Source organism: Cibotium barometz, chromosome 36, assembly GCF_041138505.1.
Source record: "Cibotium barometz isolate CiBa-2024 chromosome 36, ASM4113850v1, whole genome shotgun sequence".
In the NCBI taxonomy this organism is placed as follows: Eukaryota; Viridiplantae; Streptophyta; class Polypodiopsida; order Cyatheales; family Cibotiaceae; genus Cibotium; species Cibotium barometz.
The window spans coordinates 44638052-44664626 of record NC_141081.1 but is presented as its reverse complement, the minus strand read 5'-3'; the positions used below and the strand labels follow the sequence as shown (position 1 = coordinate 44664626).

The following is a 26575-nucleotide window of genomic DNA, read 5'->3' as shown; positions in this document are numbered from 1 at the left end:
AGCACATAGTAGATGTGTAGAAGATCAATTTCTTTATTATAAAGATAGTGTAGAAGGCACTAAAGTTTCTTTTTGAAAAAAAAAATCCAAATTTGGACGGAGCAACCTATTATTTTTCTCTACTAGACATATCATATTCAAGCTGAGCAAACAATAATTAATTAGCGCCCATAATTAATTATTGTGGCCCTAAGGTCTCAACCTTAGGGTTATCTACTTGGCAGCTGGAGAGCAGAGCGTAGGGCAAAAAAAACACACGTTTTTTTTTTGTCTCCTCATAGCCGAAGAGTAGAGCGCAGGGCAAAAAAATATATGGATTTGAAAAAAAAACCGCTCGTCATTGCTCTCTCTCTCTCTCTCTTTGTTCGTTTGCATTGTGCTCTCTCTTAGATAATGCTAACTGCGAAAAAAGCCATTCATCGTCGTCATTTCTCTTTCCCTGTTCATTTGCATCGTTCTCTCTCTCTCTCTCTCTCTCTCGTGGCCCAAACTCATGCTCTTGTTTAGCACGCCTATTTATAGGCTTCCCAAAATCCTCTAGATCTAGAACAGTCTGGAAGCCTCCTGCTCAATCCACATGGCATCTTCACGATTTCTTTTTTTAAAAGGTTGATTAACCTTTTGCCTAAAGTCTTTCGCTATCCTAATTAATTAATGCCCAAACTAATATTGGGCACCTGAACTCCACGTTTTTTTGGGAAAAAAAAAAGCTACACAGAGCGAGAGAGAAACACTTTTTATCCCCATCCGGAACACTGTGCACTGCGCAGAACGTGTGCATGGAGGTCACCTTAACGCTAAAGCCGTTCTTGCACTCGCGCCCTTTTCCTTCAAATGCAAAACCAGGGCGCAAGCAATGGAGCCCGGGCCGCGTTGAAGCTATTGCATCTTGCACAAGCAACGCCGCCATGGTAGGCGATCAAGAGAAGAAGGTAGCAGATTTTACAGCGTGGCTCCAAGCAATGGGGCACGACCAATGCAACCTGCGCCTCCACACCTTCCCTCCAGGTGCTGTGACTCCAGGCTTTGGAACCATCACAGGTCCGGGTGGAGTCCAGAAAGGACAAGTTGTTGTCCAAGTGCCCCTCCAAGCATTCATGTCTGATGAGGTGAGCTCCCAAACAGTGCTTATGTTGCATTTAGGGTCCACATGAATCCTCTCAACCTTAACCTTGGGATTAAGGTTGAGCGCTCAGTATGTATTACAGTGAAGCTTAACCTTGCGGCAAACAGCTTATACTTTGAACTTTGATTGCAGACTGCCCTTGCTTGTTCTCATGTCGGTCCTCTTATCAAGCGGGCGGAGATGACGCCTTGGCAGGGCATGTGTTTGCATCTGTTGTTTGAGAGAGCTAAAGGCTGTAAAAGCATGTGGCATCCATATATTGCATTGCTTCCTACCGAGCTGGAGATGGCCGAACACCATCCCTTGATGTGGCCAGAGGTATTGTTGCAAGGTTATGCATGTAATTGTTACTCCTTTGATCCAGCTGAACATGTGCATATGCCATGTTAGTTCTAATTCACCATTTGATAACTCACTCCAGGGTCTGTGCCAAGAGTGGCTAGCAGGATCACCCATGCTTTCAAAACTGGAGGGCAGGTTTGCTCAATGCAAGTACGCATTATCCTGCAGTGTCAATATGGCTTTCTCGCTCTCCCTGTTGTTTGATGAAGATTTTGGAAGACTAAATGTGTCAGACTCTCAAGGGTTTCAGGGAGGACTACGAAGCCATACTTGTGGCTGGTGCAAGCGCACTGGTATCTTTTACTTCAGGCAGTAACTCCTTCATAACTGAGACGTCTGTACGGTGGGCAGCATCCATTTTGCTCAGTCGAGCATTCTCTTTGGACCTTAACAAACAGGCAATTCTTTGTTCTTTACCAAAACATAACATTCTTGAAGTTGCTCAAGCTACTTACGAAGCTTATGTGTCTCATTGTTGTCTTACTCAGGGTGACAATTTATGGAGTGATGAAAGCCATTCCACTGTTCTTGTTCCTTGGGCTGACATGTTAAACCATAGTAGTTCAGCTGGAAAGGAGTCATGTCTTAAATACGATTGCAGCAAAAGAGTTGCTTGCTTAAGTGCACACATAAGTTATGAGGAAGGGGAGCAAGTTTTTGACTCGTATGGACCCAATCTTTCTCCCTCTCAGTTGTTGCTGGACTATGGCTTTGTGGACGACAAAAACCAGAATTACTCTGTCGATTTACCGGGAGGTGTCTCTTTCGCTAAGTTGATGCAATTTTGCATGTGTAGTGAGGATTGGATTAGCCTTCGCAATCATTTGAAAGCTTGAACTCTTCTGCAGGCTACTGTCTTGGGTCCCATTAGAAGCAAGACAAATAAGGCCCTTTTGCATGCTATTGGGCTTCCACCAGGTATGCCAATCAAATTTCTGTGTTATCTCTGGTTAACATGTATGCTGCTCAAGCCCATTTTCGTAGTAAATGTTGGATGATTATCGCAAGGATTGTTTCAATACATTTGTAGCATGCTTGCGCAGGTGATAATTTAGTATTAAGTGGATCGTTTTAGGCTCTTTTGAAGCTTCTATTGATTGTTTTGATGTTTTTGAGATAGAGAGACTCTAGAGTCTCGTATATTTGAGAAGAGGTTTTTTGAGAGAACTTGATCCATAGATATTAGATCTCTAGGTTGGGGATCGAGCATTGTTTTGGGAGATCCCAAGGGTGGATGATTTACAAGTTTCCTTAGATTGATCAACTTCGTGATGATGGGATTTAATGTTTCTTTTGGGAATCAGAGTGATGCTATTCTAGGTAATATCTTTCCTTGGGATTCTTCTCCATAGATTGGGACAAATGAAGTCCTTTGTTAGGTATAAACCCAGTGGGGCATGCTATGACAGATTCCGCCACGTATCCAAGAGATAGAAAAATAGAGAGAGAAAATAGAGTGAGGGACAGTGTAGGGTTTAGAGAACTTTGCACATACGACACACACTGAGTGGGGAACAGGCCCTGCCCCCTTTCAAGAATTTATTCTGGAACAATCCATGGGCTCGCAAGCCAAGATCAATACATCAATGAATACAAAAGCAAACAAATATGCCGATGTAGAAATCAATGTCTTGGTCGATGTCAAGGCACAAGATCCCGTTGCTAAGCACACCATGGGGATGGCTCACAAGATCCATCATCGGGCTAGTACCAAATCCAAGGGGAAATTTGCCCAAAACTTGAGCAAAAGCACAAATTCTCCATAAGTTTGATCTTCCCGCATGAAATCCAATGTACCCCAAGCTTGTAAATGAGGTACACAAGTGATAAGTGTAGATGATGAAGTTTATGATGTTCAGCAGCAGATTAGACGCCAAATCCGGAGTAGAAACAGTCCAAAAGGCCGTACAGATGTGTACGGACTAGAACAGATCCACATGGCAGCATGACAACAGCCAGTCGGTGCAGAACAGCAGCGCCGCACAGTTTTGTACAAACTGTGTGGATCCGTACAATGTACGGCCGGTTGATGATATGGCATAGGGTGACACCAGCATCGCTTTGGAACAATAGCACGGCGATGATGAAGAATTCCACGCTTCAATGATGATGGGGAGAGAGAGGTTCATGCTGAAAGAAAGAGAAAAACATAGGTTGGAGGCGTAAGTACAAACTGTAGAAGACTGTACACAGTTGATTATTGCTGAAAATGAGCATGAGGGAAGCCCATAGGTGCTTACAAGCATAAGAGGCTGTTGCAACAACCAATTTCCTCCAGCAAATATGTAAGAATGAGGTGTAAAGCCTTATATATCTCCCATATGAGCTAGTCGGCCAGCTATAGCAGGCTGACAGCAGTCGTGAGGCATAAATGTGTAACACGCGGAAGCTTCGGGGGTCTTCTTTCAGCCCTAAACACTCCTGGAAACATGCTGATGCAAAACGCAGATATGAAGAGAGAGTAGAGAGAGAGAGAGATGCTGGAAATTCAGTATATTAATATAGTTCAAAAAGGTACTCAGCCCACAGCCCTAGGCTTCTGCCTTGTAAAAGGGTGAACATCACCAAAATTCTAGTCCTAATATGGACCCTAAAGACCCAACCCCTAATGAGTTGAATGCCTAACACAATGAGCACTGTATACCTTTTATAGGCTCTTGGATCATAGGAGTACTACAGTCGGTCAGCCGACTAGGCCTATTTTCTCCATAAATGCTGGTTGGCCATCTTGACCATGCTGGTTCTCCACAAACGCTAAAGCGCCTGCAGCCCTTTCTTCTGGTACATTCGACACCCTGGTCTTGCAGCCGACAGCAGCAGTCTTGGCAGCCGACAGCCTCTTCCATGCCATGCTCCAAGTCCAAAATTTTGCCTTGTGCTCCAAAATTCTGGTTCTTACTGTCTTTTTCTGGCTGCCCTCTTCTGGATAATCTCCAAGAATGTCCATGGCATATCCATGCACATGACATCCCCCTCTGCTAAACTTGATGACGGGATTCCAACATGTTCTTGGATGACTGTCATCATCCCACTCTATTCCCGGAGTCCCTCTGTCATCCATCCATCCCTGGCAACCCTTTTCTCTGAAAGCCTGGCTCGGTCTCCCAAACCACTCTGTCTCATATTAAGATCTATGCATCTATTCCATCTAGTCCCCAATCCATTCTTGCCCTGACTCTAAACACTGTCTTGGTCTTCATTCCTGAGAAATGAGTCTGGCACTCACATCACCCCTTGGACCTCCCTTGGGACCGTTGCTCGAGAACATATCTGGCTCACAGGACTGCCATCCCCTCTGGCTCTGTGGAACACCACCAACAAACCTCCTAGGAGCTCTTCCCGATTCTGTGTTCCTTGCCTTGGGCTTTGCATCCGTGTACTTTCGTGTACCTTGAACCTATACACCATCATATGGGATTGAATCGCTCTGAATCCAAAATTCTGGCTTGTGCTCCAAAATTTTGGTTCTTACTGTCTTTTTCTGGCTACCCTCTTCTGGATAATCTTTGAGAATGTCCATGGCATATCCATGCACATGACAAAATATGCCATAAATAGCCTAAAAAGGACTTATAAAATGCTAGAAATTCCTAAATGATGTCTGGTAGATATGCTAATGCAAGGCCTCATAGAAATGACTAGTATAAGCATGCTAGGGTACATGTAGACCATCTGGAGATGATATATTTTCCAACACCTCCTCTTTAGCGCCAAATGGGTGGTCCAATACTAGCACCTTGAAGTAACACCTCCAAAGTAGCTCTTGGAAGTGGTTTGGTGAACAGATCAACCACATTGTCCTTGTGTAACATGCAGAAGCTTTGGGGGAGATCGGTAACTTCAATGCTCATAAAAACAGCACACTTGTCGCGACGAAATTAACGCACAAAACTGAATATAGATGTGCAGAAAAATAGAGAGAGAGAGAGGGAGAAGAGGACACAACATTGGGTCCGAATACCCTTTGTAGGGTCCCCAAGTTGATGAAGATGCAACCATGGACACTGCAGTACTGCGCTGTACTGGATACACCTCGGAAAGAGCACCTGCCAACCTGTGTCCTCGAAACAAAATGCCGCCTTGAACTCCGAATTCCCACACGAGTGTGCAGTGAACTCCAAGAATAAAATGATGAGCTTTTGGACACACCGCGCTTATTATCCCCGAACAGTGGATTGTGAACACATCACGTCCCAAAACCTCGAACAATGAACTTGGAACTCATCTAGTCCATTATCTTTGCTATACCAAGCAATAGACGTGGAACACATCTAGTCCATAGCTCCAAATTGAACTTGTCTCGCCAGATATTTTTAATGCTTGGAACTCCGACTCACGGATCCCATGCACCAGAAATGGAGCTACTAACAATCCCCTCTCTCGCCCACACGCCTTCTATGGCTGGAAGCACATGGGGGAGAACTATCTGTATAACTATAGAAGTTGACCATCTAGGTCCTCCCTGGCTTGTGCAGCCTTGGGGACACTAGAAGTATTAGAGTCATCATTGTGTATATGATCATTGCCCATCTTTGAAAACTTAGTCCTGGCTTGGGCTGCACCTTTGGTCTTGCAATCCTTGGCCAAATGAACCTGCTTTCCAGAAGAGTAGTAAGTGTCTGAGCCTGTCCACTAGAAGGAAACCTTACCTGCTCTCAAGAAACAAGGATAGATGCCTCCTCCAAGAGGGAACCCATATCCACAACAATAGCACCCCTCTGAAAGCAAGCCTTTGTGACTGAGAGAGGAAGGGGCTGGACAGTAGCAAACAGCCACCAAAACTTACCGGAAAACACCCACAAAGTAGGTAGTTCCATCGAAAAAGAGGCAGGCTGAATATGCTAGGAGTCTGTGGCACTCCACATGCGAAGAAGAGGACCACCAACTGCTGTCCAGAGATCTGCTCCAAACGCCAACACCGCGAAAGCACAGGACCGACAGCCCCCTCTGAAGCGAAGGCAAGGCTGAAGCACACGGGAAGAAACACCTCCACTGCTACCCAGGGCTGAAAATGTAGCCCACGCACCACTAACAACAACGGATGATGGAGAAGATAGCATAGGAGAGCAAGAGCTGCTGCCACCTCAAAAATGCAGCCACCAAAGCTGAAGCACAGCACCCCCAGAAGAAAACGCAGCCACCAATGTGAAAACGCAGCCTTTGGGAGGGAAACGCAGTCACTAAGTGGTGAGGAAAACACAGTCGCGTGGAAAATTGCACAAAATGTAGCCCTTTGCTGCATATGTAGCAAGAAACGCAAGCCTTCTTCTGCCGCCAAAAATGCTGAACTTCTTGCAGTAAGGAAACTTACCACTGCCTTCTTGAAGTGTGTCACGTGCATCCCGCACTTGGATGCCACGTAGACATTCTGTACAGAAGGTGCAGGACCTGGGATGGTGAACTGGTCCCATGTGAGCCCAGTCCGGGACGAGTCAGCCAGGGATCCATCTCAGTCGTCCGAGGTCAGGTGTGCATTGTCCTGCACATGAGTCCAAGGTCAGGTGTGCATTGTCCTGCACATGAAGCAGTGCCAGTCCGCGCTGTGAGTCTCCCTCTGGAATGATGTCGGATGTGCTGTGTATCTGGTTTGCAACTGGATGCCAGACATCTGTAGGCATGTAGTTTGCATGTAGAGATGGGGTCAGCCCATAGGGCTACCCCAGGACAAGGGTTTGCATGTGCATACTTAGATGGGCATGGGGGAGGTGTAGAACCACCCCCAAGGGGCCAGGAGGGCCCAAGACATTGCCCACCAGCCAAGGCAAGGGCTGGAGGGGCAGTCGGCCAGCTCCAGAGCCTCTGGACAGGCAGCCGACAGAGACTGAAACCCTAACAGCAGGCGGCCAGGTGTGGGGGGGCAGTCCCACACCTATGCGCAGCATGCCCAGCAGCCAGGGGCTGTCCCAGAGTCATGCGCAGGCTGGACAGGTGTGAAAACACTTTATTATGGTGTGAAAACATTTATTGCACAAGACACAGTCGTGAGGCTGTCCTGAAGACAGCCGACTGCATGATATGAGTAGTATATAAGCCCAGCCCATAATTCATTCATCCCATCTCATAATTCACCAAGAGCTCCAAGCAACCAAGGGCCAGGACAGCCAAGAACAGTGCTAAAGCTAAGGGGTGAAGGACTGAAGGTCAAGGGCAGGTTTTCCAGCCAAGAAAAGGTCAAGTACTTTGTATTTGTTTTCAGATTTACATCATTCTAATAAAGCAAATACACCATCCGTGGTGGGGGCCCTACAGAGGGTAATTGGGACCCAATACTGTGTCCTTCTCCATCTCCCCCTTCTCTCTCTATTTTCTGCACATCGTCTTTCAGTTTTGTGCGTTAATTCCGTCGCGAAGAGAGTGCTGTTTTCTGAGTTTTGAAGTACCGATCCTTCTCCGAAGCTTCCGCATATTACAGTGGTATCAGAGCCTACTTCAAGGACGAAGATTCAGCAAAGAAAACCAGAAAATTTTTCGCTCGTGTGGTTGGTTTTTAGACGCCGGTGGACTACCCCTTTCGGAGTGACTCCTGTCCCTCGAAGGACGGTTGGTTTTTAGCCTCCGGAAGCCTCCGGAAGTCTCCCACACAGATAGTGGATGGTCAGATTGCGTTCCGGAAAGGAACTGCATATTCCCGCTATGGCGAGCTTTGGCGACGAGAGAGAACCAGAACCATGGGACCAGAGTGCACCAGGCAGCCCAGCTAGGGCACCCGGCTTGAGTGTACAAGACATGTTCCAGCAGATGATGCGAGCAATCGCAGACCAGACAACCAAGTTGGACGAGCAGAAGGCGCGGATTTTGGCTCTGGAGGAGCGTTCTCGCTCTCCAGCGTCGCGTTTTCCATCTCCTCCTCCCTCTCCTTCCATACCCCAGATACCAGATCCTCGTCACAGGGACCCTCTCGAGGGGTCACAGCCGCAGTCAAGCTCCTTGCTTGAGATGCAGATACGGGCATTGGAGATTCGACAATGAGAAGACGAAGCCATGCGACGAGTGGAACACGAGCGTTACCTCCGAGCTTTGGACGCCAGATTAACACCGGCGGCGCCCTCGAATCATTTTCCCGAGAAAATGAACTTCAGTAAGTATAATGGTAAACTCGATCCCACTACTCTGTATTCATGGTTACATCAATTTGAAGCTTACTTTGCCGCAGTTAGGAAATCAGATATTGACAAAGTGATCTTAGCCAGTTGGTATTTGGAAGGTGAGGCCATTCCTTGGTGGACTCAGTGGGCCCATGCCCACACCAGATCAGGTATGGCAGCTTATGGGTGGGACGAGTTCGTCCGTGACCTTAAGCAGCGGTTTTTACCGCCCCAATACCTTGAGCGACTCGAAGACGAGTTCAGGGGTGCGCGTCAGAATGCGCAACCAGTCCTTCAGTTTGCCAATGGAATTTCGACCTTGTGTCTACAATTAGGCTTATCTGATGCGGACAAGAAAGGGCAGTTTTTGTATGGCCTGGACACGCATATCCAATGGGAGGTGCGTATGTTTAGACCAGCCACCTTTGAGGACGCACTCTCGCTTGCGCAGAGTGCAGAAATGAAACGCAATGGTGGCAAGCCCAAGACTTCCCAGCCGGCTTCTCCCAAGGCTAACACCTCGGGGGGCAAAAGCCAGAACCAGACGGGGTCTTCCCCAGGACAGAGCCCGGGAGCCTCTGGCTCCAAGAACTCGAACAATGCGTCTAAGCTTACTCCAGACCAGAAAGCGGAGGCAGGCAAGACAGGTGGCAAGTTGAGTGCTGAGGAGCTTGCTCAGTACAGGAAGGAGGGTAGATGTTACTTTTGTCACACAAAAGGACATACTTCTCGGGATTGTCCGAAGAAGCCTCCAAAGCCCGCCCCCGCCTCCACAGCTTCCGTGGTGAGCACAGCTCCCACACAGACCCCAGCGGCTACCCCTAGTTCTTCAACCCCCGGTGCTTCAGTCGGAGCAATTATTAGCCGGGAGCTCGAAGATAAGCAGAAGGGCGCCCATGACCAGGAGTATGAGCGCAACGAATTGCTCAAGTCCTTTGGCTACATAGGTGGCCAGAGAGTCGTTGTCTTGTTTGACAGCGGCAGCACGGAGGATGTGATCATGGAAGAGGCCGCTAGGCGTGCCCGTTTCGAGCTCACTCCGGTGGACAAACAAGTTGAGGGTTTTAGCACAGGTATGACTACGAGCGTCAAGTATGAAGCTCTAGGTGCTAAATTAGTCATTCAGGGCATAGAGTTTGTGCGTGATTTTATGGTTGCCCCTCTTGTAGGAGCAGACATAATTTTGGGGATCCAGTGGTTTCACAAGTTTCTCCCTGATGTCAAGTGGGACAAGCACACGTTCCAGATTGATCGGAATGTGTCAAACACCCCTGTGACCATTAAGTGTGAGCCGGGTATTCCAAACTTTCCGCTCATAAGCCACTTGCAGGCTAAGCGAGCAGTTAGGAAAGGCGCACAGTGTGCGATGATTTACATCCAGACAGCCCAAACGGTGGCCAGTGCTTCCGAGAGGTACTCGGTTCTCCATGAAAAGTTCCAGAAGATTTTTCTTCGGGACAGTCTCCCTCCCCAGCTTCCCCCGTCCAGACCGGAGGATCACAAGATTGATCTCCTCCTAGGCTCGGAACCCCCGAGCAAGTTTCCGTATCGCCTTTCTAAGGCAATGGAATCGGAGTCGGACCGCCAACTCCAAGAATTGTTGCAAGCTGGCTTCATCCGCCCCAGCGTGTCGCCATTTGCAGCACCGATCTTATTTGTCAAGAAGAAAGATGGGTCTTCTCGGTTGTGTGTCGATTATCGTGCACTCAACAAGCTGACGATCAAGAGCAGATTCCCGATGCCTCGAATTGACTATATTCTCGAGAGGCTGAATGGAGCTAAGGTGTTCTCTAAATTGGATTTAAAGAGTGGGTACCACCAGGTTCGGATTGTTGAGGGGGACATCCCCAAGACAGCTTTCCGTACAGAACGGGCCCACTATGAATTTGTGGTCATGCCATTTGGTTTGACGAACGCCCCAGCTACATTTAACCGCATGATGATGCGTATTTTCCGGGAGTTGATTGGAGTGTGTGTGTTCATATTTCTGGACGACATACTCATATTTTCAGCTACAGTTGAGCAGCATGACATTGATGTGGAGAAAGTCCTTAAGTTGCTGGAAAGCAACGAGCTCTATATCAATGAAAAGAAGTCAGAATTTTATCTGTTCCAGGTACATTACTTGGGATATATAATCAGTGCCGAAGGCATTCGACTTGATCCGGCTAAAGTGGCCGAGATTGTTAACTGGGAAGTACCTCAAACTGCTTATGACATTAGATCATTTGTGGGTATATGCCAGGCATATTCCACCCACATTGACAAGTTTTCTGATCTCTCGGCAGACCTCACCGATCTGCTAAAGGGAGTGAAAACAAGGAGGCAAAAGATTCGAATGACTCCACGAGCGTTGGAGGCATTCCAGAACCTCAAGGTGGCTTTGTCAGAAGCGCCTTGTTTAGCCCTTGCCTCGTGGGACGAACCATTTCAGGTGATCACCGATGCAAGTAACATCGCAATTGGAGGTGTATTGCAACAGAATGGTCATCCGGTAGCTTACATGTCTCGTAAGTTACTGCCCGCCGAAAAGAACTACTCAGTCTATGATCGTGAACTCCTAGCAGTCATACAGGCCTTGAAACATTGGAAACATTTCCTGTATGGCCGTGACTTCGAGGTTCGCACTGACCATCAGGCATTGCGCTGGATTCAGACGATGCCTAGTGCACAGTGGAGTGATCGACAGCACCGCTGGAGTCAGATATTCCAGCAGTTCGGTGGTATGATTGAGTACCTTCCAGGAAAGGCCAATCCAGTGGCCGATGCTTTGAGCAGGAAGGGACAAGTATCTGCGATTCAGACCACTAGACTGGACCTTGTTGGTACAGGACTAGAAGACATGAAGCACACGTACGCGGATTCCGAGGAATTCGGTACACAGTGGGAACAGGCATTGGATGCCACAGGACCATGCCATTTTCTGATACGCGATGGTTGGCTTTATTACAAAGGCCGACTGTGTGTCATGAAATCATTCCGGGCAGCTCTTCTCCATGATGCCCATGACGCCATTACAGGTGGTCATAGGGGCATGAATTCGACTCTGGAGAAATTAGAACGGCAATACTATTGGCCAAAGATGAGGCGTGATGTGTTTACTTATGTACAACGCTGTGACATTTGTCAAAAGGTGAAAGCTCCTCGTGGAAAGAAGATAGGGTTGTTACAGCCTTTGCCAATTCCTGAGGGTCCTTTCCAAGACATTTCGATGGACTTTGTCACAAATCTGCCTCCCAGTCCGAGTAAGCGTAATACACAGTGTTTGACTATTGTTTACAGGTTCAGCAAATTTGTGATGCTTATTCCTTGCAGGGCCAATGTAACCGCCGAGGATGTTGCCCAGCTATTCATTCGGCATTGGTACCCGATTGGTGGGATTCCTAGGACCATAGTGTCAGACCGAGATGCCAAGTTTACCAGTCATTTTTGGAGGGCATTGTTTGATAATTTTGGTACTAAGTTGAATTTTTCCAATGCATTCCACCCACAGACAGATGGCCAGACAGAGATATACAACCAGTTGGCCTTTGATGTGCTGAAGTGTTATGTCCACGATCAGCAAGGTAAGTGGGAATCGTTTTTGCCTTTAGTTCAAGCTGTTCTGAATGACTCTTTTTCTTCAGCTATTGGCAGGACTCCATATGAGGCAGCGTTTGGAAGGCCTTTCCAGTCGTTGTTAACCAAGACGTCGTCTTCAGTACCGGAGGCGAACAGAGTGACGGAGTCTTACCAGGAGACACGTGCATCCCGCACTTGGATGCCACGTAGACATTCTGTACAGAAGGTGCAGGACCTGGGATGGTGAACTGGTCCCATGTGAGCCCAGTCCGGGACGAGTCAGCCAGGGATCCATCTCAGTCGTCCGAGGTCAGGTGTGCATTGTCCTGCACATGAGTCCAAGGTCAGGTGTGCATTGTCCTGCACATGAAGCAGTGCCAGTCCGCGCTGTGAGTCTCCCTCTGGAATGATGTCGGATGTGCTGTGTATCTGGTTTGCAACTGGATGCCAGACATCTGTAGGCATGTAGTTTGCATGTAGAGATGGGGTCAGCCCATAGGGCTACCCCAGGACAAGGGTTTGCATGTGCATACTTAGATGGGCATGGGGGAGGTGTAGAACCACCCCCAAGGGGCCAGGAGGGCCCAAGACATTGCCCACCAGCCAAGGCAAGGGCTGGAGGGGCAGTCGGCCAGCTCCAGAGCCTCTGGACAGGCAGCCGACAGAGACTGAAACCCTAACAGCAGGCGGCCAGGTGTGGGGGGGCAGTCCCACACCTATGCGCAGCATGCCCAGCAGCCAGGGGCTGTCCCAGAGTCATGCGCAGGCTGGACAGGTGTGAAAACACTTTATTATGGTGTGAAAACATTTATTGCACAAGACACAGTCGTGAGGCTGTCCTGAAGACAGCCGACTGCATGATATGAGTAGTATATAAGCCCAGCCCATAATTCATTCATCCCATCTCATAATTCACCAAGAGCTCCAAGCAACCAAGGGCCAGGACAGCCAAGAACAGTGCTAAAGCTAAGGGGTGAAGGACTGAAGGTCAAGGGCAGGTTTTCCAGCCAAGAAAAGGTCAAGTACTTTGTATTTGTTTTCAGATTTACATCATTCTAATAAAGCAAATACACCATCCGTGGTGGGGGCCCTACAGAGGGTAATTGGGACCCAATACTGTGTCCTTCTCCATCTCCCCCTTCTCTCTCTATTTTCTGCACATCGTCTTTCAGTTTTGTGCGTTAATTCCGTCGCGAAGAGAGTGCTGTTTTCTGAGTTTTGAAGTACCGATCCTTCTCCGAAGCTTCCGCATATTACAAAGTGCCGGTCACGTAAGCGACTGATACCATGATAAAGTTGCACAGTGTGGAAGACAAACATAGGAGAGACAAACATGATAAAGTTGCATCTCCGGAGGTTTGACAGAAACTCAGTACGAAGGGCTTTGTGTGAATATATGCTCCTATGTGTATGTATGTGTGTGTGTGGAGTGCGTGTGTGAGAGCATATCTTGATACAGAGTTCTGCACCCACTATTTGGGCAGTGATGACGTTAGTGGGGATGTCGTAGTATCTAGTCCATAGTACATACTATGCATAATGGAGTTGATGTAGTTATATAGTCTTGTGGGTTGACTACCATGAGTATATAACACGCACGTTCCTAAAAGGTGAATTTGGGCATGTTCCTGGATTCATCTAGGTATATATATAGGAGAGAGGGAGAGCAAAGGAGAGAGAGAGAGAGAGACATCAGACAATGAACATCATGTTATGTAGCAAGAGGCTTTTACAATGGCAGTACCAGCCAGCAGATGGTGTAGAACATGTGCTTGTCAAATAGGCTAGATGGATTACAAGTGAATATGGGAGGTCCCTTTATATAGTGATGCAAGGGAGCTGGCCGACTGTCCACGACCAACTAAAAAGGAAGAAAAATAAGATAAACCCATAAATAGGCATTTCCCAAATACACTGAGATGCACAATTTCTAACAATATGTTGGTGGTATGGGACAATAAGAACTATGGATACATTGAGAAACCTTTCTGCTGCATGTAAGTTTTCTCGATGTATCCATAGTTCCTTTTTTTTTTTCCCAGGAAAAAGATCCTTCAATTAGTTAAAGAAAAACAACCACAAAGGGCTAGATACAACCACGAAGGGCTAAATACAAACTCGCCTCATTTATGGGCGGGAATCAAATGATCATAAGGGGAAGAGATGCTTCTCCTCCGGTTGGCCGCTCTGTGAGGAGAAGGCTACCTCATATAGTGGGAGGGGGGAGGGAGGGGGGGGGAACAACCACACTTGTGGTCTGTAATGCCAAATGGGGTCACCGCCATGTGTGAGGAAAGGGCCAGGCCTCCAAAGTCTCAAGAAAGCTTCCCACCGCTTTCGCATGTGGTCAGAACCTCCTTGTAACTTCCCCCACTGACCGTAGAGGGTGTGAATGATATCAAGCCATATGCTCCTGATGGTCTCAGCAGGCGGGGTGTGGGTACCCTCGTTGGCGTTGCTGCATCTAGCACGCCAAATGTGCCAGGCTGCTATGCTACTGCAAATCTTCCATCTTTGGCATGAGCCTGGCCGCCAGTCGCCTGTAGGTGGGTCTGTTACTAGTATTGCTGCAATACGATGGTGAGAGACTTGAAGGCCTAGCCCTTCTCCATCTTCCTCATAAGCCTGACCACTCTAGTCTCTGTGGCCCTAGCGACTATGCCCCATGTAATGATCCGGATCGGTGCCCTGTCCATAGCGAAGATGCGGAGAATCCGCTGCCGAATTTGCTGAGCCTTTGGGCAATCCCAAAGGCAATGTCTCTGAGACTCCTGGAGGTGGCCAAACCGTGGGCAAGCTGCTGGTCGACCTCCAACTGTTAGCCAAGTACCGACCGCCAAACTTCTATGTGCCATCAACCAAAGAAAGAGGGTGATCTTTCTAGGCTGAAAGCCGTCCCATAGTCTCTTCCATAAATCTGAAAGGAAATGCTTGCTGTTGCTACCGGTGTGCCATCTATTCTTAGGCATCTGGATCCTGTGGCCTAGCCGCATAGTATATGCAAAGAAGGGGGCATCTAGAGTCTCCTCCCAATCCGTTGGATCATGCCAAGTCCACTCTCTCAGGTCCCACTGAAGGCGTGTGAGAAGTCGGCCGCCATAATCTTTGCTTGGCCACCTTGGTTGGTGCTGGATCAATGTGCCATTCCTGTGCCCGAAAACCAATCACCCTCACCCTCTGCAAGGTGCAGCAATTGAAATCCTCCAAGGGAAGCTCAGATCTCTTAAGTTTGCGATGGGATCCAATAGAAAAAGTGAGCAGATCACTGTCCTCATCTGCTCCGTGAACTGCCACAAGGATATCGTGTCTGGTAAACACGCCTGGCCACATGGCTCATTGGAGCAACTTCCAAAAATGAGGATACTGGTGGTCCAACTTAGAAACAAACGGGGTCCAATAGCACGTGCCAAGTAGTCTCTATAGCCACTTGCCATAGCCAAGGTCCAAATTCTTATGACAACTTGTCGTAATGGACCAAATCCCTACAGCTGTAGTACATTTTCAAATGTCTATGGCTATTTGCAAAATAGCCATAAGCAGGGTCCAAAGCCTATGGGGACTTGCCATAAAGGACCAAATCCCTACAAGCACTTGCTGTAGTACATATTCATGGGTATATCACCTCTTGACACATGTCCAAAACTCTATGGCCATCTGCCATAGCCATGGGCCAGAATCTTATGGGACCTACCATGATGGAGCAAATCAATGGGAAACTCCCATGAAACATGTCCACTCTAGGAGTCTGCTCAAGATTCAAAGATCGGAGACCCCATCAAATAGTGTACCTTACTCAAAACCATCACCATGTGGAAAGCATGTGAGTCTGTCAGACGAGGGCCATCGTTACATCCCACTATATATAATCAGCTCATGTACAGCACCCATGTTGTGGCTAGCTTACGGTGCCTACTGCTTTTTCTGTTACCTTCTTTATGATAGTTGAAGGATTCAAACAGATAGACAATTAGTGTGCATTTAAGTTGGTTTTCTTTTTGGCAAGAATATAGCTAAGAGCATTGTAATTGTACTCTGATGAAAACCAGGTCAGAGATCACTATCAAATTCCTTAAATCATTTGGCATTTGCATGTCACAGATGGTGCTGTCTTTTCTATCACAGAATCAGGTGTGGATGAAAGTGTTTTAGCTTGGACTAGGGTGGCCATTGCATCTATAAAAGAGCTTGCAGATGCCGGCTGGAATGCGGGATCACAGGTGGATGGATGGGCTTGCAGCAAGGCTGCCTCTTCCATGGCCTATTTTCATAAACCAGTCAGCCAGGAAAACGAGTCTGAGGTATGTCAAAGAGAGGAGGAGGTATTTGATGTGGGTCTAGTCATCAACTCATCACCCTGCATACATTGATACATCTCTACAAACTTGTGTAGGTTTTGAGGAGATTGCTTTCAGCTTGTGGAAGACAGTATCCAACGTCACTCGAGGAAGATCTTGCTTCGCTTGATACAAACAGTAAGATTGAGGAAAAGGTAGTGAAGGAATTTCCATGTATTAAGTTTGCTGTTAGTTTCTGTTTTAAAATTGATTATTTTTCCAAGAGATTGTCCTTGCACCCTAGACAAAGGCACACCTGAAAATGTCACATGCAGAAGCCTTGTACTTATTGAGTTGACTGTGCAATCGGGTGCCAAAACCCACTGAAGGTCCCCACCTTTAAGTGTTTTGCTTATATTATGAAGTGGAGATTAGTACATTACATATCTTTTACCTTGAACTTTTGATGTCTCCTTCCTTTCCTTGATGACTGGAATCTGGTTTCCAGACTGATCAATAGGTAGTCTTGCTGCTCTGAACAGTTTCTCGACAGAACAACATGTCCACTACAATCTCCTTTTTTTTTGAGAGAAAATTTTGTGTATATTATATATCCCCTATGCAGGCAAAATCACAGACACACAGACTGTCCTTCCTACTGCAGTACTGCATGGGCCATAAGATGGCCATGACAAACTTACAAGAGGAGAAGCACACAAGCTAAGCTGCCAGCAGAAACACACAAGCTAAGCTAGCAACAAAGGCCACATGTGCAGGGCTGATCCCAGAGCTGATTCCTGAAGGGGCAACAGATAAGGAACATGAATAGAACCAGATCAGGAGCCTGTGATGCTTGTATGGGCAGGGAAAACCTGGTGGAGAGAACCAGGGGCTGTCGGACAGCATATGAAGTGGACCCATCTCCTGTTGGCTGCCGTCCAACTGACGGTCCACCGGGAACGTGGGGGGTGTCGGGATCTTCACATGTCTCTCGGCCATCTCAAACAGATCTGCCATTGCGGGGATGTCCTCTGAAAAGGGTGGGTGGGTGGCAACAAAGAAGAACTAAAACCTGCAAGTGGCTGTCCAGCAAATCAGCCCGCCGTCCTCTTGCTTCTCCTCTTCCCGAACAGTCCAAAACAGTCCACCAATCAGCCACAAAACAGTCCCCCTCTTGCCCACACAAATCCCAAGACCTATGTAGAGCCTAGGGCTCTGATACCATGTCAGAATACGCAGCGGAGATGATGACCAGATCTGGGAACACAAGAGCAAAAAATGCATGCAGAAAAACAGCACAAGAGAGAGAGAGAGAGATATAGGCTTGTAACTCTGCTCTGATATACACAAGAAGATCCCGGTATGATACACTAAGTGGTATGGGGGCTGGGGGCCTATTTATATGCCCCCACATCAGCAGTCGGCTTGCTGAAAAAAAAGGCTCCACAACTGCATCAATAGTCGGCCAGCAGCAAATGAGGCCCACGACTGCATACATCCAATCGGCCAGCATACAGAAGTCCACGGCTGATGTCTGGGCAGTCGGCCAACTACTGGTCCTCCAGCCGCCTTAGGGCTACCTCCCAAGCCATAGAAAAAATGGGAAAAATAGGGGAAAAAATGCGGAGAGTGGGGAAAAATGATAAAACACCTCATAAGGGTGGGCACACCCACAACAAAGGCCCTGGTGTATAAAACTGGACAGGAGATGACTTCTAACACATTGTCCTCATGAGAGGGACCTATGCTTTTGTCACGCAACCAATCAGACCAAGACACATAGCAACCAAACACACTCTTACACCATCTTGACATGTGTGCCCACATGCGTCTGAGAGTAGGTTAGCTCCAAAAGCCATGCCAAGAGCTCTTCTTAGATGTCCTGCATCTAGGGCATCCCCCAAAAGCAATACTTCTGCACTACACTTCATCACTTATAGGCAAGGCTCCCACCATAACTCTCCAAAGGAAGACAACCATGCGTAGGGACAACCCAGATCTGCACAGCATATTGCATCTCCATGACCACAGCATATTGCATCTCCATGACCAACACCTATCAGAGAAGCGCACTCTCCCCAGCCTGTTAAGATGATCCCAATTCATCTCTGCCTCTTTCATATGATGATACAGCTTTGCTGTCACAGGATTAAGCAGAGGGCCCCCACCAATCCAGAGCCAATCTGAGGCCCGGTCTCACCTGAAGTAGTATTCACTTGCAAGTGCCTCAGGCTCCTCATTGCTGTTCGTAACACAAGCTAGTTGTATTTGGACACCCCGTCCCACACACCCCCTAAATGCCTCAAGCCTTTGTTATTCAATCTTCTAGCAGCTTTGATTTATCCAGGCTAAAGTGGGTCACTGGACCACCATAAAGACTAACCAAACAATGAATTCCCAGTCACCCTTAGTGACCCTTTCCACACTAATTATAAGCTCTTAGCCAATCTAGACCTCTTCTTGCTTGCGCTCTTAGTCCATGTATAAACCTCTCAATTAAGCCTTAACCCTTATCCCAGTTAACCCTAATTGTCACCATTTGGCCACCTAACTGGTTCACCCGTGCTTTATCATTATGTATATACATTGGACTTGGCTTTCCGTTGGGACTTGTGCCTGTGTACATACCTGGAAATGCTCGGAGGATTGGTGCTCCATTGGGTTTGGTACCTCGTGAACTTGCTTGGAACACGCCGATTGTGGTATAGTCTTATGAACGGGGATTGTCCATACCAATGTTGCATTGCATAATGTGCTTGCCTGCAAATTGAATTTGCGTGCTGTTTTCATACTTGCTTGACCAATGTGTAGTTTTAGGTAAGGGGACGCCTGCCCGTGAACCGTACGTGTGAAATTGTCCGTTGACATGGTTATGTGGCATGTGACAGGAGGTAAGGATTGGTCAAAACCCAACCTTAGAATCCACCATTAATTTAAAAGTGAGTGTACACATTAATTTTTGGGCGACCAAAACTCACTTATAAATTATGACTAGCCATGTGTTTACACCGATCGATGGAATTATATTGGTACCAGAGCATACGGTTCTCTTTCACTTCCATCGTGGAAGACGATCATCGCAAACACTAGCTATCTCTACACTTAGCACACTATAGACAATTGTACAATGAATGTTGAAGATGCCTACACAAGAGGCGGGGACAATGAAATGCATGCTTCCAATGCTTTACAAGAAGTGCAAACTCATGTGGTGCATACCAAGGAATAAGAACATGTGGGACATCCGTCCCGTGGTAAAGTGAAAATGCAAGGAGAGTCCATAGCCTTAAGGGCTGAACTTTGTCGTATGCAGGCTCTTCTTTATGCACAACAAGAAGAATTGAAGCTCTACCACTAGGATCCATTGGCACATGACTGTTTGAAAGCCAAGAAATATGAATCTTTATGGATCATGCCATGGCAATGATAGCTCAAGAGTTGCCTATGCTAGTCTCATTGCTGAGCAAAAAGGGTAGTATATGAGCGAGGGAAAATGCTTTACTTTTGGCAGCACGAGCATATTGCAAAAGCATGCCCAAACAAGAAGCGTGATAATGTGAATGCACCAAAGCCCAATGTGCATATGGTTCTCGATGTGGAGGGGAAGACTTCACATGATGGCAAAGACAGGGTTGTATGTAAAGTTTGGAGACAGCTTAAGAATCAGCCCGCGTTGTTCATGTTTGATGATTGTGCAACTGAGAACTTCATGTCTATACAGATGGCAGCTGATTTGGGTATTGAGGTGGGGAACATAGGTCCTTAAATTGAACCAGGGGCTGCCTTTGTTGGTAGAGAAGTACAGGTTATGTCGATTGTTGGCAAGTTGCATATACACATTCAAGGCTATGTGGATCATGAAAACCTTTTTGTAGCGCCTTTAAATGGTCATGATGTATTGCTTGGAAAGCCTTGGCACACGCACATTGATCTGTGCAAGACTTATAAGACAAACGTGATCACTTTCATGCATAAAGGCCGAGAGCATGTGATTGATGCTGGTGAACAAGGTGATACCATTCCCATTGTATCTCATGTACAAATTAAGAAACTAATGAAAAAGAGTGTTTTTGCGTAATTGATTTTTGTACAGAATCATGTTGAAGAAACTAATGTGCATGTAAACGCTCTTAGTAGTCATAGGTTGAAATTCGTGCAAGAGTACAATGATTGTTTTGCTGATGAGTTACCAAATGGGTTGCCACTTGTACGTCCTGAAGATCATTGCATTGATCTTGTGCGAGGTAGCTCACCACCTGATAGGTGTAACATGCAGCAGAAGTCTTTATATTGGAGGATCCTATCACACAAATGCACACACCGTCTTCTGTATCCTGAGTTTCACGAGTTTAGCAATCCACTTTAATACTTCAAACTTTAGAGAGATATGAGAGAGAGAGATGAGAACTGTACACCGTATGGGGTCTTGAATTACCCATTGAAGGGCCCTCTATCCCGTTACCGAGATAGTATTTGCTTTATTATCTTTAAAGAGACTGACGGTGTGACTGACGATAAGCCAAACGCAAGACCTCTGAAGACCAAGTGTTGGACTGAACTGTGCACTGCTATAGAAAGGAAAACCTTTAGAGATAATAAATGTGTCCTGCCCGCAATTGGGAATAGGTTCATACTGACGAAACCACTGGATTCCTAAGATCATGTCACATCCCAAAAGAGGAGAGACAATGAAATCTCGCTGGAATGAGGCCTTTTGAACTTGAAAAGAAAACTGTTGTGCCTGTTGAGATATGTGGGTGCAGAGACCAGGTGTAAATCCGTCTACCTCCAAATGATAGGGTACTAAGGTACAGCTCATGTTGGTAGCCAACTGGGGAGAGATGGCGTTCTCAGAATTGCCCATGTCAAAAAGGATTATGAACTGTTGGCCCTTGGCAGAGCCATAAGCTTGGATTAGGCTTTTCTGTGTGGTTGTTGCCTCACCCTCCTGCTTAGCATCAAGTACCACGGATGGCATGGAATGCATAGAAGGTAAGATTTGAATTGCGTTTGTGGTAGCAGGCGGGTCTGAAGGAGTGGGGGATACTGCGGGCAACAGTGGCAGAAGGCTCTTTGGAGGCTTGCTCCGCTTGCCTTTTTGGACAATCCTTCTTACCATGCCCTATGATGTGACAAAAAAAACATCTGTTTTCTGACTGATACCTCTTTTGCTCCTCTGGAAGAAGATAACCTCCAGTAATGCATGCTTGAGCCTTTTCCTCAGGGGTCTTCTTAGGCATGGGTTCCTTACCCCTTGAACTAGAGCTAGGACTGTTGTCTGTCTTAGTGTCTTTAGAAGACGAATTACTCTTCCCCGGTTGGGGTTTGGTACTGGACTGTGATGACTGCTTGGGCTTGCCTCCGTTCATCTTCATTTCTTCATTCTGAGTGAGAGTCAAAGCTCGGTCATATGTACTGAGTTCAAAGTTACGAACTGTGAACCGAATATTAGGATCTAATCCACAAATGAATTGCTCCATCTTGGCATGCGCAGATAACCCTAACTTCTGTGATAAAGTAATAACCTTTCCGGAAAACTGAAGCACTAGGGATCCGTTCTGTCTGAGTCCATAGAACTCATTTGCCATACCGGTCATGTACTGGGGCGGGAGGAATCTGGTCTTTAGGTCATGGACAAAGATGTCCTAGTCAAAGGCTGTGACACCTGTGGTCTGGTCTGTATGAATACTAGACCAATGCTGCCACCAAGTGACTGCCTCACCAGTGAGATGGGGAGCCGCTAAGTGGACTTTATCTTGTGGGTCTGTGATCCTAGCTAATGGAAAATGAGCATTAAACTGATGAATGAATTGATTAACTGTTGAATGATCACACTTACCATCATACTTATTGAAGTTTGGTTGACTGTGAATGACGGTGGTTGATGTTGCTGCGGACTGCGGGCTGGTGACACCTATGGCTGGGGATACTGAGGAGAGATGCTGGTACCTCAAGTGTATGGCCCCCTTTTCCCGTTGGTGCTCGAGTAGCATACGTTCTCGATCAAGGTCACGTTGATGTTCCCGAGCGGCGAGTTCAGCCTGACGCCGGTCTTCATCGATCTTGCGTTGGGCTTCCTCGTAGTCTCGTCTTTCTGCTTTTTCTTGTTGTTTTCTTGCTTCTGCTTCTGCTTTTTCTTCTCTCCTTCGGGCCTCATCCTCTCTCCTTTGTTGTTCCATTTGAAAGAAGAGGGAGATGTAGTCTGGTGCTGCTGGAGGCGGAGGAGGACGTGCTGCTGCTGCCTCCAAGAGTTGGAGACGCTCCATGAGCAGCTGGTTCTGAGCTCTAAGAGAGCTATGGTGTCTGCGGTATACGGAAGAGCAAGGTCTCCTTTGGGGAAAATGTCTTCCGGCTGATGAGTACTCTCCTCTGTAGATACCAATGTAACATGCAGCGGAAGTCTTCGTATTGGAGGATCTTGTCACGCAAATGCTCACACCGTCTTCTATATCTTGAGTTTCGTGAGTTTATCAATCCACTTTAATACTTCAAGCTTTAGAGAGATATGAGAGAGAGATGAGAACTATACACCGTATGGGGTCCCGAATTACCCACTGAAGGGCCCCCTATCTCGTTACCGAGATAGTATTTGCTTTATTATCTTTAAAGAGACTGACGGTGTGACTGACAATAAGCCAAACGCAAGACCTCTGAAAACCAAGTGTTGGGCTGAACTGTGCACTGCTGTAGAAGCACCAAAGATGTCCAATCTCGAGCCTATGCACTCTTCCCAATGGTACGAGGGAGGGATGCAAAGCTAGGGCTGAGAGAGGGGCTGTTTGGGACTGTTCTAGATTGTATATGAATGCTGTAAATGAATGAGAATGCTACGTTTTACCTTCACCAAGTGGCTGGAGCAAAACGATGAATTAATGAATGCTGAAAACTACATGGATGCAGAAAACGCAAGATGGATTGAAGGCTGAATGCTGAACTCTTGCATTTTACTAATGTAGATGGCTGAATGCTCATGCGTTTGAGGCGCCTAGCTGTAGGAGACAAACGCTAATAAAGAGAGATGGCTGAAACTGCAATCGCCTATGCTCCTTATGCTGAGGATGACAAGCGCTTGATGGCTCTCTTGCTGAATATGATGAATGAATAGATGATTGTGCAAAGCCTCTATTTATACTAGTGATGTTGCTAGTCGGTTGGCTTTAGATGTTGGCCGACTGTATAAACATTAAATGCTTAATGATGATGCATAAATGTTGAAAATGATGGAAAAAATACTAGAAAAATCCTAGATAAATCTTGGATAATTCCTAGATGCTATCTGAGGTTCCTGCAATGGTCTAGATGCTATGCATGAATGATGTGCAATATGCAGGAGGCTTTTTGATGCAAACCCTAAGGTTTCTACTGACTGTATATGCATGAATGCGTCTCTTTAAGTGGGTTAAGGGACTTAGACTGACTGACTGACTATGGCTGAGAATGACCTACGTAGCTCGTGCCTGACGTATCCTGGACTGAGGATATACAATGGGGTCACGGCGTACGACAAATATCATCTTGAATGGAACTAATACTGTACAAATGTCGCACTGCTGATGATGAGCTAGCTTGTCACTATGCACTACAGTGCAGAGTGCATGTGACAATAGGTCAGCCTATCGTGTGAGTGCATCCCAAAGAGAGGAGATTATGAAGCAGGGAAGGGTTTGGTTCAGCCAAGCTCTTTCCCATATTGTTTACCTGTCTTCTTGGTTCAAAAGAAGGATGGATCTTTTCGTATGTGTGGATTATAGAGCTTTGAGTAAGCTCACCATGAAGAATCGGTTTTCGATTCCACACATAGATGACATCCTTGACAAGTTGGATGGATCGGCATGCTTTAGCTGAATTGATCTCAAGAGTGGGTATCATCAAGTGCGTGTGGTGTCTGAGGATTTACATAAAACTGCTTTCAGGAGAGGATTTGGGCTTTGTGAGTATCTTATTATGCCTTTTGGTCTTACGAATGCCTTGGCTACATTCAATAGAATGATGGATCACATGTTCAGTACGTACAAGAAATTTACAGGTGTCTTGTTTGATGACATCCTAGTCTTCTCGAAGACGGAAGAAGAGCATAGAGCTCATTTGACTATTGTTTTTGAAGAACTCCGTAAGCATAAACTCTTCATAAACGCAAAGAAGAGTGAATTCTTCTTGTCAAAGACACTATCTTGGGTATATTGTGTTCAAAGATGGAGTGAGAATGGATCTTGTAAAGATTGATGCAATTCAGAATTGGCTTGAATTGAGTTTGGTACATGAGATTCGTAGTTTTCTTGGATTATGCTCTTACTACCGCAGGTTCATTTGCCATTATGCGTGAAACTGTGTGCCGACACGGTTATGTGGCCTGTGACAAGTGGTAAGTATTGGTCAAAACCCAGCCTTACAATCTAGCATTGTACACACTTTAGTAAGTTTTAGGCGACCAAAACTCACTTATAAATTATGACCAGCCTTGTGTTCGCCCACACTGATGTTCCGAAGTGGACAAAGCTCAATGCTCACTGCCTAGACCTTATTTCCTTTGTTTAAACAAAGCAACCAACCATGTTTCCATCTCAGCCTGCACCCCAACTCACTTGCCCTCTCTGCCTTTACTCAAGGTGGACATCGCATCATCTCTCTCTAGAAGTTGGTGCCCTCCTTCATAAGGCTCTGTGGTTGTATTTTCTGCACTTTTCTCTTTCCCAATACCATATCCAAGCTTGGTAGTGTATTTTCCAAGCTTCTAAGAGTGTTTCTAGGTGGTATTCACTCTCCTACACACCCCCAATTATTGAGATTAAGCAAAACAGTCCTTTTATTTCTTGTATTTTTTGGTTTTTTGGTTGAAAACCGTAATTTCAACGTTCCTTTCTCAAGCTGAACCATCGGGGAAGCTTTTCCAAGGTTCCCTTCATCCACTTGAAGACATTTGTCGTTACCTCTTGCTTGCCTCCTTAGCTCTCAAATGAACTGGAGCTCTGATACCATAAAGAGAATACGGGGGAAGGGGAGAGCTTGAGTTCCTTGGAGGCAAACACACACACACACACGAGAGAGATGGATGATTGAATTTTCTTCTTTGTTCTTCTCTTCTGTACAACCGTTAACATAAAGAGATAAAAGAATGTCCTAGTATAACATACAATGGTTGGTCCTTAGTGTGAACCCGACTATATGAGCTGGTGCTATAATTATGCCATAACTCTAGTACTCCAAAGTGGCTGTCACACAGCTTGTCGTCCACCACTGGTGGCATATCAACCATAATCTCACCAACCGTGCCAGTGGCATAAGTGCAGAAGCTATCACCCAGGCGGGTTATCAATGTCTGCAACACTAGTTGAACTTGATATCTCAACAGATAGGAGGCGGACAAGCGGTGACGAGTGCTCTTGATGGTCTCAAGTTGCTGTAGTTATCGGCGACTGCTGAAAAGGTGTTGATGGCAACTATGCTCTTGACAGAAACTGTGCTCTTGGAGTCGTTGTGCTGTAGCTATTGACGATTGCTGCCTGGGCTGGTGGATGATGGTGGAGCTGTTGGACTGGGAGCTGGAGCATACCACTGCAAGCTGATGAGCTGCTGGATGGTTAGTATATGTCCTAAGTTATGCTTTAACACCCCCGCCCTCCCCAGCCCCCTCCGCTGGACATTAGGGCTATGCCCGGGGGGAGCGACTGGAACAGAGGAGGCGGCATCGTTGGAACAGATCGAACAGGAGAGAGAGAGAGAGAGAGAGAGAGAGAGAGAGTCTTTAGTACTTATTTTGATGCTGATTGGTGCAGGTACAATGCTTGCCATGGGCACGAATGCAAGCACAGCGAGCAATAATCTCAGAGAAGAAGGCGCTACGGGCAGCTTGGAAACGTTTATACATACTGTCAAAGAGGCTACAGGACAGTGGTCACATTGATACGCTCTACAAAAATAAAGGAAAGAAACTAGCTAAAGGTAGTAACAGGGTCATCTAAGGTTATGCAATTGCACAAGGTTCTGTGTTTGTTTCCGTCTTAAAGTGTGACTAGGAAAAATTGAAAATTGAACTTCTGCAAGAGTTGTAAATGACCATGTGGTTGTCTTTTGTATCATCTCTCACTCTCATGATCAACCATGTGCATGTTCAGCGAATGGTCTTTAGCAAACTACGGTTTGAACTTAAATGGTAACGATGAAACTTAAATGGTCTTTAGCAAACTACG

General features: G+C 46.5%; 1 protein-coding gene across 1 annotated transcript; it reads left to right on the top strand.

The window, feature by feature from the left end:
* The first annotated feature begins 696 nt into the window (after nt 1-696).
* On the top strand, nt 697-26575 carry LOC147617935 (uncharacterized). The gene is made up of 9 exons (XM_086776201.1): nt 697-1109; nt 1259-1444; nt 1548-1618; nt 1719-1866; nt 1957-2221; nt 2318-2386; nt 16213-16412; nt 16505-16603; nt 26162-26575. Exons 1-9 carry the CDS (start codon nt 780-782, stop codon nt 26345-26347), a joined length of 1554 nt encoding a protein of 517 aa, XP_086632327.1. The 5' UTR covers nt 697-779; the 3' UTR covers nt 26348-26575.

Excerpts from the sequence above, each read along its gene's own strand:
- LOC147617935 (XM_086776201.1), top strand. The coding sequence starts at position 780 with ATGGAGGTCACCTTAACGCTAAAGCCGTTCTTGCACTCGCGCCCTTTT. Across the intron at positions 2,387-16,212 it reads TGCTATTGGGCTTCCACCAG|ATGGTGCTGTCTTTTCTATC; the intron begins GTATGCCAATCA and ends TGCATGTCACAG. Across the intron at positions 16,413-16,504 it reads GCCAGGAAAACGAGTCTGAG|GTTTTGAGGAGATTGCTTTC; the intron begins GTATGTCAAAGA and ends AAACTTGTGTAG.